Raw genomic sequence first — 13,112 nt, forward strand, 5'->3', positions numbered from 1 at the left:
CAGTTGCAAAGGTAATACTCTAAATCAGTGTCAAATGGAAGCTGCCTACCCTCAAACAAAAGGCAAAACAAACCAACCCTGCCTGTACAGCTGCCCATATCTTCTGAGAAAATCCAAACCAATATTTTATGGCACTTTATACATCAAGAAGATGTGTGTATTTATTAGACCACCAAAATTGAAGAAGGCTTTACGTTCATGACTGACAGTGTAGGAACTGTACTGCAGTTCCTAGCTGCATTCAGAGTGTCATTGGTCGAGATCCAAAAAAGACTAAAATTAGTCCATTAGGCTGATGTGTCCTTAAATTTTATACAACTGTTTCCTATAGGAGAACATGTAGCCCTGAGTTATTTGGAGATGCGTGGGGTCCATCAGAAGCCTCGGGATGGGAATTGTAACTGCCAGCAAGGAGCTGCTTAAGTGAGCTGGTATAAAACAGTGGGGACAGATGTGTCCTACACCTCTCCAAATCCAGCACATTAGCACTGCTAAGAGCTGCCTGCCTCCATCCCAATGCATATTCATGCATGCCTTCTCTAAAGACTGGTTAATCAAAATTCTCAGCAGAGATCAGAACTAACATCCCATGCAAGTGCCCAATTAATTAAGACAGTCACTTTCTCATAACATAAAATGCGACAGCTCTGAAAGAAGTTCAGGTGCTCCTTCTGGAGCCAGACTATGCTCTGGGGTTAGGGAGCACATCTCAGGCAAAACTTAGAATTGTGCTGTGTCCTCCAAACATGAAGCTACACAATGGTCATCACCAGCATCAATGTCTTGAATGAAGATGGCTGCTGCTGTATTCTGTGTGGGGCACAAGCCAGTAGACAGTCTGAGAAGCCTTTACCAGCTTGAGCCCTGGAGGAGGAGAGACAGCTGCATTGCAAATCCCGGCAGGCAGTCTTAAATATCAAATAGTCCTTAAATTCCACAGCAGTCTCCAGAATTAGGGGCCCCCAAGCATAATTTGAAATGTAATTTTCTTATCTGGGGAAGATGAATGTTTAAAGTTTAGGTACCAGGAGTAAAGAGGAGCTGAACTAGGTACTATGAGTCTGTGTTTTTAACTGTAGCTCCCAAGTTTCATATTCGAAAGTTGTCAAGGAATCACAGAAATCTGGACCCTTCACTAGCAATATCTGCATCCCATTCCTCAACTGAGCCATTTTACAGGATTTTACCAAGGGATTTACAGAATTTTTACTGTCATAAAACTGAATCTTTCAAGTGTGCATATTGTCTGAGCCTCAGGAAGGAGGAAAATAAGGGCAGATGGAGGGAAACCAAAGCATCGTGTTCCCTCAGGAAGGCTTTTTCTCAGAGGAGAAACCTTACCAACCCCATGGAGCCCTGCAGGCATCTGTACCAGGCAAACAAGGAGCACCTCTGCAATCACCACTGCACTGGCAGCAGGATGCAGAAAACTCTCAGCTTTTATCCATGTTTGAGTCTCAGAGATGAGCTGTGACTTCTAGAAAAGGAGATCTCTCTTCCTGAGGCAAGCATTTTACCCCAAATGCTAACAAAAGTTAAAAACAATGCTCTCAGATTTACAGTGCTTAATTCTGGGGAAACCCACTTGCTGCAAGAGTCTCACCCTTTCTTTAGTTATCGTATAAATAAGTACATATCTTCCTTTCATCTGAAAGATATTTAACAGTTTCCCATGCTGTTCTCAATTATAAATGAGAATGGGCCAAACCGTAACCACCACAACACTCCAAACGATCTTTTTTCCATTATAATTGATATTTTAGATCATTTTATAACCACCTCAGCTATAAATTCATCCCCATTATTTGTAATAAGTGCTCATGTAAGTATGTTGGCTGTATTCCCAGAATAATGCTTTTGGAATGGAATCTGTTCATACTGGGGGAAGTGGACGAGAGTGAGGGATGACCTACAGCCCTAAGAGTCTCATTAATAATTAACCATAGTCGGAGAAGATAGAAATCTTCTCCATCATTAATCAGGGTCTCATGCCTTTAAAAATGCAATGCAGAAATACAGACAAGGATTCCTTCTACCCCTCAAAACAGGCCCAGACCAGCCTGTTTGTCAGTTCATGGGCTGGCAAAATGTAAATTTCCAGCAGAACTGAGCTGTGCAGCACCAAGAGTGCGGGGAGTGGACAACAGGCAACCCCTGAGATGATGGGGTGTCTGGGAGGAACAGGTGTGTACCCTGAAAAAAGGTACCACCACTGTATGTCCCCCAACACACCCAGGTGAATATAGTGACAATTTGCTTCTGCTGAGCCTGTAATGGAGTCTGTACATTCCTGCTCTGCCTGTGCACATGCCAGACCCAACAGCAAAGGAGTGTTGTCTGCACCCTTCCCTACTGGAGGTACTGCCTTATTTAGCAGAAGGGCTCTGAAAATGTATCAGAGGATGAGCTGTTGCTCTGGCACAAAGCCTGATGATAATGGGTTCACACACCTCAGCTGCCCTCCCTGAATGGCCAAGACCCCTTGCTGACCCAGGTAGCTGTCTACAGACCCCTTAAGAGCATCCCCTTGCTGTGCTCTGCCTGCAGCAGCCACTACTGCTCTTCCTGCAAATCTTAAGCTGCTGGGAAAGTGAGGAGAAGAGGCAATGGGCCAGAGTGAGGTGTGGGCTCTAGTCCTACTAAAGGAGGCAGGTTAAACTGAAGAGGCAGGACTTCAACAATGAGGCAATGGAGTGCCCTAGGAGAGGACCATCTCCTGAAGTAGTGTGTAGAGAGATAAGGTGGGAATGTTGCTGAAACAACTTGGGTGAGGATTGCCAGGGCAACTACTGCTGCTGTTGCTGGGAAGGGCCACCTGTGTCAGTGTATCTTGACAGGGATTGCAGCAGTGATGGCAGCACTGGAAAGTGGGTGAGCAAGTGATTCTACATCCCATGCCTGGACTGGGCAGCCCCTGCAGCCTGCCACACTCCATGGGCTGAGAGTAGATGCCTAATCTGCCAAAGCCTCCCAGCCAGCGCTGCCCATGAACATGTGGCAGGGTGACGTGTGCTGCAGGCAAGAGAATGAAATAAGCCAGCAGACAAGCTCAGGGAGGGCAGGGCTGGCAGTTCAGCAGCAAGTCCTGATTGGAAGTGCCTGGGCGAGTAGGTAGGTGGCTGCAGCCTGCAAGTGCCTATGGGAGTGCAAAATAGCTGAATCACGAGTGGTTGGCTTTGTTGCCATTGTTATTTGAGATAAAAACTAAGCAAATAATCAAGGAAATTTGCAGTTACTGGTGTCCAGGTGTTACTACAGTTGAAACCCAAGTCTGTAGAACAAACATCACTCTGTCACTTGCCTGCTCTCTTTTGTTTGTCTGGCAGCACTGTTCTTCTAGTCCAGGTTATTTGCCATAGGAAAAAAACCCAGAAAAATAGAAGGTAAATTGTACTAGACAACTGCAATTAATCCCCCAAATGGCATCATCATTGACCTCCAATTTCCTGGATTGCACATAAATTGAAGTTATATGAAAGAGAATATTATCTTCATGATATGGCAGTGGACAAATGTGATGGTCTGGGAGGAAGGCTACTAAGGTCAATGGGAATGCACCTTTGCTCTTTCTCCTTCTTGTCTGTCCCTGCATTGTGATCAGAAAAAAAGCTAGAAAACATAGAAACCATGCCTTGGACCTTAGTGATAGTTCTTCTCTCTGTCTTTTCCTTCCACCCAATACCATCTGCTCTCTATCATGCTTCCCAAGGCGCCATACAATCCTACGGGGCTTTGCCTAGACTGTAGGCTGGGTTACCTATTTACAACATCTTGAGTTCGTTTAGGGTTTTACTGCATTGCCAGGACTTCTCTGAGGAATGCAAGAGGAAGAAAATAATTGTTTGCAGCAGTTCATGTTGCAGAAAAATCTAATTAAATTTCGAGGGATGGAGATGGCTTCCTTCCACTAAAGGCTTTCCCCTGCTGAATTGCAAAAGCATCTTGCAAATAACAAAGGGGCTAAAACTTAAAAATACACTGAAGGAAAAAAGCAAACAAAAAATTGCCACAAGAATGTTTCATGCCAGAAATCATTAGACAACTGCAATTGAAAGGCCATTACCAACTCCCACTATAATAAAAGACATTATAATTGTAATCTGAACAACTCGGGTGACACTTTCTGCATTGTATATTTATCTCTCATGGGACACATCTTGGCACTGCTGCTTATTAATGTAGGTGATAATCATGTAATGAATGGCTGGATTGATAAGAGTATATTGAGAACAGCTGCTAAAAATAGCTAAAAGAACAATGCACGTTATATCTTTACTGGAATCCTTGAAAAGAAACAGAAGGACTGTCTTTAAAATTATTAAAAATATAAAATAAAGATAACCATACCATTTAGAGAAATTTGTTTCAATCAGGACTAATTTTAAGTTTCACATTTTTCTTGTTAGAGTGGGAATCTGTCCTAGTGAGCAAAACAAATCCCACAGGTAATTAGATATTAAGCAAAAGGTAGGTGTATATCTCTGAATTGTAATATAACCCATAGTCGTCAAGTTGGAAAACACATCTGTTTTAAACAAGTGCTTTTTCTGGATGACAGCCAATTCCTCTTATAATTATCATGTTTTCTCCTTCTTTTACCACTTCAGTTATTCGGGTGTTTCCTCGCCTGGGAGACACGGAATGTCAGCATTCCTGCTTTGAATGACAGCAAGTACATCGGAATGAGTGTGTACAACGTGGGGATCATGTGCATTATTGGTGCTGCTGTTTCATTCCTTACTCGGGACCAACCCAATGTGCAGTTCTGCATCGTTGCTTTAGTCATAATATTCTGCAGCACCATTACTCTCTGCCTGGTGTTTGTACCTAAGGTAGGTGAATTTGTTTTGCATGAATATGGATTTTTTTCCTGCTGTTTTGTAATTATGATGTAATATGTAGGTGTTTATCACCTTTTCAAGGTCAGGAGATATGTATGAATTCTTGACCAAGCCCATCTATAAACTCTTGTCTCCAGACTCTGAAGGAGAAACAAATCTTCATGACATTTTGGAGAAAGTGTGAATACATCAGCTTCTAATGTCTATATTTTTACTGAAATTGTGACTGGGGAAACAAAAGTTGTTTTCTGTAGTTTCAATGGAATAGTCTCTCTTTCCAGCTTTCAGGAAATTTTTGGAAAGAGTGGGAATATAAGTGGAGATTCAGGGGGAACAGGTCCTGTTGTCTACTCTGCCACATTTTGTCTTTTCTCTCTTCTCTTTGGTGACCATTTACAGCTACCAAAGGAATGGCATAATGCTGTCCCTGGGGAGTTTTAGGTTGGATACTAGGAAAAGGTTCTTCACCCAGAGGGTAGTTGGGCACTGGAAAGGGATACCCAGGGAAGTGGTCACAGCACCAGCCTGACAGAATTCAAGAAGCATTTGGACAATGCTCTCAGGCACTCTGTGTGACTCTTGGGGTGTTCCTGTGCAGGGCCAGGAGCTGGACTTCAATGATCCCAATGGGTCCCTCCCCAGGATATTCTAAGATTCTTACATACCCTAAGCAAGATAATCAAGATCTCTGTTTCTATACCTACAAAATAGTGAGATCTTTTTAGTTCACTAGCATGATATGAGATCAATTGCGTTTAATCTCTAAGTATTTGTTTATGGTGGTACAACAGGCTTTGTCAGCACCTCAGAGGAAAACTGTATGTATGCTGCAAATGCTGACACTGAAGTTATATTTGTTAATGGGTATATTAAAGGACTAAGTGAAGCACAGACTGGGAGGCATGTGCTTTCATTTCCTTTTGCTCTTTTGGGCTCTGAGGACAGGTTCATTGTGCCTTGTTTGAAGAATCGAGAAGATACTTACCTGCAGAAGAGTGGAACTTGATCAGTTCCCTTGTAGAGTTAGGCTTTAGACATGAATAGGACAGATCTTGAATGAAGGGAAAACTGATTTTTACATAAACTTACTTTAGCAAAGCCTCGAGTACTAGGGAATGCATTTGATGTTTTGAAGTAAAATGTTCAATTGTGTTCATTTTAAGTGGCTTGTGTAAACATAGCTTATTACCCCAAATTAGATGCATATGCAGTTGGATGTCTGAAACATTTGCCAGGCAAAATGTAGGTCTTTTTGCCTCTCAAATCTGTTTTTAGATTTTTCAAGTGAGTATTTATAAGAAGTTTGTGGCTCTTTATTGGACCATATTCAATCAATGTATTGAGCAAATTTTAGTCAGTAGATTCTGGTGCTTAGGGGCATCTCATCTACTGGGGGGCCAAGAACTGTGTGTGCAAAAGAAACAAGCTGATGAACTTATCTCAAAGCGCAATCACTGAAAGAAATTAGAGGCACAGACTAGCAACAGAAGCTGATTTATGATCTGCAAACAAAAGAAAAGTAATTTGTTCTCCAGGACTGACTAAACAGGATGTTTTTGCAAGTTCTGCAATTCATTTCTCAAATATTAAAAAGCCATACAGACATGTATAGTCATATTTTTGTTCTGTATCTTAGGGAAGAATCACAACTTTGTTCTAAATTGAGGCAACATTCACAAACACAGCAATAGAGTGTACTTTGAAACACACTAGATTTAAGTGGGTAAGCTCTATGAAAATGCATATTAAAACTCTGGTGCCAAAAATACCTCTACAGAATGTCAGAACTCTCTTCAAAGAGAATCATTAATGCTGTCCATGCTCTTTGCCCCTTTGCTTTCATGCTCCTTTGCCCATCCTTCTCTTCTCTTCTCTTGTCACAGGCTCTGAAATGACTTTTCTGATTCCTTTTTTAACCCCTTCCTCTGATCTTCTTCTAAACCCCAATTACCCTACCCTCATTTTTCCTCTCAGTTCTTTTTTACTCAAAATACAAACATGAACCATAGCCTCCTAGCATGAAGTATTTAAATTCTTTTCACAGAGTGTCAGGTTTCCAAATGCTTAGCTATTTAGCAATAAAATTCATCATTGGATAAGGTACAAAAGAAAGATGTTGAAGCAGGGGCTGGAATGCAGCACTTCCAATGCCCATGTGAGTGCTTTCACAGCTGGAGAGTTCTTCTAGCACTCATATATATTGTCCTACATCGCCTCTCGCCGTGCTGTGCCACAGTCACAGCAGGATGGCTGGCAAGCACTCTCCCCTCAGCCTGCTCCAGCACAGGTTGCACAATAGCTTGTCTGGACCCCACAGACAATTATATCCAGCACTACCTAGTTTGTACATGTAGGTAAGATGTCAGTGTGAGACAGGCACCAAATCTCTCCCCTTAATCAAGTATGTCATAAATTAGTACAATCTTAGGGACACAGGAGGATTGTTGGTGAATACTAAAGCCTGTTGCTCATCAGGCACAGGGGATGATAATGAAGACCTGGACGACTGCACTTTCTCATTTATTAAACTGACCAGACAGATGCAAGCAGTAATGTGGTTCTGAGCCAGGTGAGTGCCACTACTTCTCTGCTATACCGAGTAAAGTGCATTCCTTTTAACTAATCTTCAGCAGTCTCCTGGGTCAACAGTGCTGAAATTCAATTTTACTCCACAGCTTTTTTATGAATCTGAATAGGCAACTACTCAATGATGTAGACACACTAGGGAATGAAACATGACATTTTCCCCTTCCTTCTTGTCAGCTCTACTAATCTTATTTACTTATAACACAGCAATTACTATACTTCTCCAGTTAAATGTCCATTTTGTCCACTGCTATTTTGTTCAGTAGCAAGTGCCCTAGAAAAAAACATGAGGAAAATCCCATAGCAGAGTGAGACAGATCAGGGAAAAAAATGTTCATTACCCTTTCAGTTTAAAGGTACAAATGTTGATAGCATTATACTGCATCGTTATACTGCATTAACTGCAGACATTCTTGTTATCTGATCAACAACTTTCCAAATATTGTTACAACTATTGTAGATTTCCACAATCAAGCATATCTTGTAGAAGTTATCTGCAGAATTCAAACATGTATTATACGTATTTTTCCTGCTAGAAATTAACAGCTATGTCTAATTACCTTTTTAAGGACCAAGATATCTATAGTACTTTCCAGCATATTCTTCGCTTCTTTAAAAGAAGAAATCCTAATATGCATTGTCTCTTCATGAAGTAATTGTCACAAGCTTATCCATATTTATGAAGCTTCCATGTCCTTTCATTTTTTCTGCTCCATCCATTTTGAGACAGAACACCGGGCTTACTTGTAGTCACCCAACAATTGCATACCATTTCTGGCTGCAATGGCATTAACACACTAATTCTTATCCAGTTTCCTTCAGAGCAGCAAGGCAAAACCAATTCTAGGGATTAAAACATTCATCTTCTGTGTTGGTAGCATTTGATGCCTATTTGGAACTGGCTCTGTGGATACTCAACGTTGACCGTTTGTGAAAATTGAAACTGCACAGATGTAAGACAGCAAGATATAAGCTCCACTGACTTTATGGTCAGAAAAAAAAAAATTTAAAAGCTCATCTAACCCCATTCTTTGTACCGCATGAGCCAACAATATTTCTCATGGACTTTTCAATCTAATCCACACCATGTGAATGAATTCATTACAGCATGTCCCTGTTTCAAAACATGCAATCTTTAGCTGTAAAATCCCAGGTGAAGATGATTCAGTGGCAGTACTTCTATCTTATATTCAGTTTGAACTTAGACCACATCAAATTGCAGAACTTTTAACACTTCGGCCTGCTGCTTTCAGAAGCTTTGTAATTAACATTCTTCACCTTTAACTTCATTTTCATGTGGTTTTTTTGTCTGGGACTTAGACACAGCAGTCATTACAACCAGCCTAATTTGAAACAAGGAATTGTGAGACTGAAGACACTTCCTTCTGAGAAGGCTCAGCTACAGCAAGATACCCAGGGCCTTAAGCAGCTGGCTCTTGGTTATCTCCAGAGGAATACTTCCCAACTCCTCTGAGTATCTCTACCAGCATTTGACCACACTCACAATAGGAAAAGTTTTTCTGATGTTTAAGTGAAAATCCTGGTTTTTCAGCTTGTGTCCCCCTCCCTTTCACTGGACATCATTGAGAAGAGTCTGGATCCATCCTCCTTACTCTCTTCCATCATATATCGGATACACATGAATAATGTCACCCCCCAATGTCTTCCATCTCAAGGCTAAATAATCAGTCTCTACTTCTATCCTAAGGGCTGTGATCATCTTCAGCACCTTTGTGGCCCTTCTCTGGGCTTTCTTTACTACACCTATCTCTCTCTTGCTCTGGGGACTCCAAACTTGGACACAACATCCCAGGTGTGCTCTCGCCAGGCCGAGTAGAAAGGAAGGATCACCTCCGTTGGCCCAGGGTAGTGTTGGCTTATGTTCCACCACAATTCCCATTGCCTTTACTGGAAAACTACTTTCCAGGCAAACACCCCTCATGCTGTTTGGGTAGGTGCTTGGGGTTTATTTCTCCTCAAGAGCAGGACTTAGTATTTCCCTTTGCCTAGCTTCAGGAGATTCTTGTTGGCCCAGACCCATTTCCTTCCAGACTGAGGAACAGCACTAGTGACTGGCTACCACAATCCTCTGAGCCTGTCAGTTCAGCCTAATTTGAATCCACTTCAGTGGCCTCTTGTCCAATCACTATTTTGTCAGTTTAACCATGAGGATGCTCTGGGAGACAGTGTTAAATTTTTGCTTAAGTCAAGAAGAATAACTCTCTACTCTCATCTACCAACCCAGACGTCTCACTGAAGAAAGCTGTAAGTCAGGTTGGTCAGGCAGCATTTTCTTTCAGGTGAAGGTGGCAAGGATGCATTTCCCCAAATTCTTCTCTCACATCTCCTGAGCACAGCTGTGACATTTCCTTTCTTCCAATTCTCAAAAACTGCTCCAAATCAACATCATCTTCCAAAAGACTGAGAGTGGCCTCATGATGACATGGACCAGTTCCCTTAATCCTCAGGCATACAATTTATCAGGCTGGCTGAACTTGATGTATTCAATTACTTTAGAGGTGTGGAATTTCTGAGGGCAAGTTTTATCAGAAAAGACTAAGGTGAAGAAGACACAGAGCACCTTAGCCTTCTCCATCTACTTTACCACCTGAAAAATTAAGTGTATTATCTGCAAGCATCATCCCAACTGCTGCCTTGGTCTGTAAATACATGCCAGGGACCACATTCTTCAGAGTCTAAGCAGTCATACCTCTCTCAATCAGAAGGTAGGGCCTTACTTCATGCCACCAGAGCTGCAGAACAATGCCATGCTCTTTAAAACAAGAGGAATCAATTCCGAAATGCAGTTATACCACAAAATCTGGGTGAGCTGTACATACAGAATGATTGCCCGTTCTCTCTTTTCAGATAACACCTCTGGATTTATGATTCCATGTCTATCCTCTCAGGGCAGGGAGCTCCTTCAGCTTTGTCTGTATACAAATATATATGTATGCTGCTTGGCAAGTAACATAAATTTTGTATTCTCCAGAGTAATCTGAGAATCTCTCTCCCCCTTGCCAAACAGCAGTAGCTTTCTCTCCTCATGTCGAGGTGATATTTTCACATTGTCACCGAGTGTTAAATTTTACTTACATTTGCTTAAATTAAATATGTTTAAGGTTAACTTTTTTTTTTTTTAACTGGCTTATTTAATTTGTTTGAACAGATTTGGTTTATTTTGGGTCACTAAAAACTAATTAAGTTTCTGTTATCTCCAGAGTGCAATCTCCCATGAGTTCTCTCTGTTAATACTCCTGCTTCATGTCTCTCTCTGCTTGAGTGTTATTTGTAACAGTAGGAAAGGAGAAATTTCAGATGGAACTGTACTTGGGAAGGGAAGGGGTTGGTGGATTGTTTTTTTCTTGAAGAAGGAACATATTCTTTTAAAGTATAAACATGTCAATGAAGGAGAAAAATACATTTTATAGAATATTAAAATATATTTTAATATATTTAAAATACAGATAAATATATTTTGAATTAGTTTTTTTCCTCATTTTTTGAACACTTCCCTTCTCATAATCATTTTCATTCAACCTATTCTATAAAGTTATTCAGAAATCATCTCAAGTAGTGCACATGGCAAGCAGAGCTCACTTTCCAGAGTTTTATACTTGAAAGTCAAAAAGGAGCTCTTGGTTTGCCTTTCAGTATTTTGAGATACAAAATAAATAGCTGCAAAAATAAAACAGGATTTCTTAAGGCTTTTCAACCTTTCAGCTCATCACACTGCGAACAAATCCAGATGCAGCCACACAGAACAGACGGTTTCAGTTCACTCAAAATCAAAAGAAAGAAGATTCAAAAACATCAACATCAGTCACCAGCGTCAATCAGGCCAGCACATCTCGACTAGAAGGATTGCAGTCAGAGAATCACCGCTTGAGAATGAAAATTACAGAGGTATTTTTTACTGCATGTACTGCCTAGGCACTTTATTTTTCAATTGTTTTTTGTTGCAATTCTGCAATCTCCTTAATGCTGACTACTTTTTAGAGAAAAAAGTTAACTTTCCCCATAGTAGTTATAGGAAAGAGACAATTTATATGGTTTGCTAACTAGTACAGCAAATATGTAGCAGGTGTGATAAAATGAAAATGTGCCTTAGCAAAATGAAACTTGCCCTATTTTTTTGTGACAGGCCAATTGCCCTCTTGTTTCACATGGACATGCTGAGCTCCACAGCTCCAGAAGTGTAACCTTTACAAACAAGCATAAGAGCGATCCGCAGCCCCAGGGGCACTTAAGGGCTGTCTTTGTTCCTGTTTATGGCTGAGTTCTGAGACTGCTTTTGCTGTTATTTCTCAGCCTCTTTGAGAGTTTGGTCCAAAACTTGCTAGACAGATTTTTACATCTTCCATGAAACAGAATTACGTATTTTCTTAAGGTAGAAAAAGACTTTTATGAAAGTGTGAGCTGACCCTTTTGGCACAAAGGTGGTGAAGTTTCTTCAGTACCTACTGAGGGAAAGGCTGAGTACATGGAGGACATGAATTCCATCAGAGCTATAGCAGGTACAGTTATGTCCATCCTTGCTCAGTAGACCTGAAACGATGACAAACCAGTCTTGAACAATTTTTGAGACAAGATAACCATCACTGATCATATCTTAAAGAAATTAACCTGTTCTTGTCCAGTCTGTAAAGTATTCTTATACCTTGAAGAGAAAGTATTTTATTACAACAGTTATTTCTTTGTCCAGATCTTAAGTAATGACAATTGCCTAGGTAACTAAAAGGTATTTACTCAGGCTACCAGAGAGTCCAGAAGTAAAAGTTATCTCTGCCTTGTTAAAGAAATTTAGTTCAGCTTTTCCAGCTTTGGCCCTTTCATGTGAGAGCCTTGACATTTTTAACGAAGGCCCTGCTGGCTATCTCTGTTCCTGTACTCTACTGTAGTTTTTTCTACTAAGCCTCCTAACACAAGATCTCAGCCTGTGCCTCGCAAGGTTCATGATGGTGAGCAGAGGTAAGGCTAGTCAGAGCAGCCACATTAGTGCTCGCAGGGCCCTGCCTATTTCTTTTGGACTTTGCTTAAATAGATTAAATTCCCAGAACCAGTAGGCCCAAATCAGTTTCATTGTCAAGGGGATTTGGAACATGCCTTACCATGGCAAACAGCTACATCTCTGTCTCATCTAGTTTGAGTTGCTATGCCCCAGTTCCATAAGGAGCAACATAAAGTTAATTCAGCACTTTAAAAATTCGGTTAAGCTGGTAGTGAGTGGGACATACTCTGGCACCACATCCTGCACAACTGTTCACAAAGAGGGTTATGAAGCTTGTTTCCTGTAATTTTCAACTGGGGCTATAGACAACTTGTAGAACAAGTTACCCCTTGAGGAGAGCACACTGTGCTCTGCTTAGTGCTAAAAGTAAAGCATTCCTAGTAGAGTTGACTGCAGTCACTCACATGACTGGATGTGCCATAGTTCCCTTATATCCTCCTGTGTGTTCGATAATTTGATGGATGAAGTGGTTACAGCTATGTATGCCACAATTTTACATGTAGATAATAAATAATATTTTACATATATAATAAATAATAAAATTTTACATGTAGATAATAAAGAGGTTTTCAGACTGGGCTTTCCAATGCTCGTATCTTTCTCATTTGTCAGTACACCTGAATTGCTTCTACTGTCAACTACTAACGCTTATTTCTCTCCTATGCCCTGTGTGC

General features: G+C 40.9%; 1 protein-coding gene across 1 annotated transcript in view; it reads left to right on the top strand.

The window, feature by feature from the left end:
• GABBR2 (gamma-aminobutyric acid type B receptor subunit 2) overlaps positions 1–13,112 on the top strand; it is a gene marked incomplete at both ends in the record, with an annotated part of 465,867 nt that overhangs the window by 436,108 nt on the left and 16,647 nt on the right. The window contains 2 exons of the mRNA XM_082281997.1: positions 4,608–4,832; positions 11,151–11,333. Coding sequence (XP_082138123.1) covers positions 4,608–4,832; positions 11,151–11,333 — 408 coding nt within the window. The remainder of the gene's footprint in view (positions 1–4,607; positions 4,833–11,150; positions 11,334–13,112) is intronic.

Source organism: Coloeus monedula, assembly GCF_965178545.1.
Source record: "Coloeus monedula genome assembly, chromosome: 1".
Classification (NCBI taxonomy): domain Eukaryota; kingdom Metazoa; phylum Chordata; class Aves; order Passeriformes; family Corvidae; genus Coloeus; species Coloeus monedula.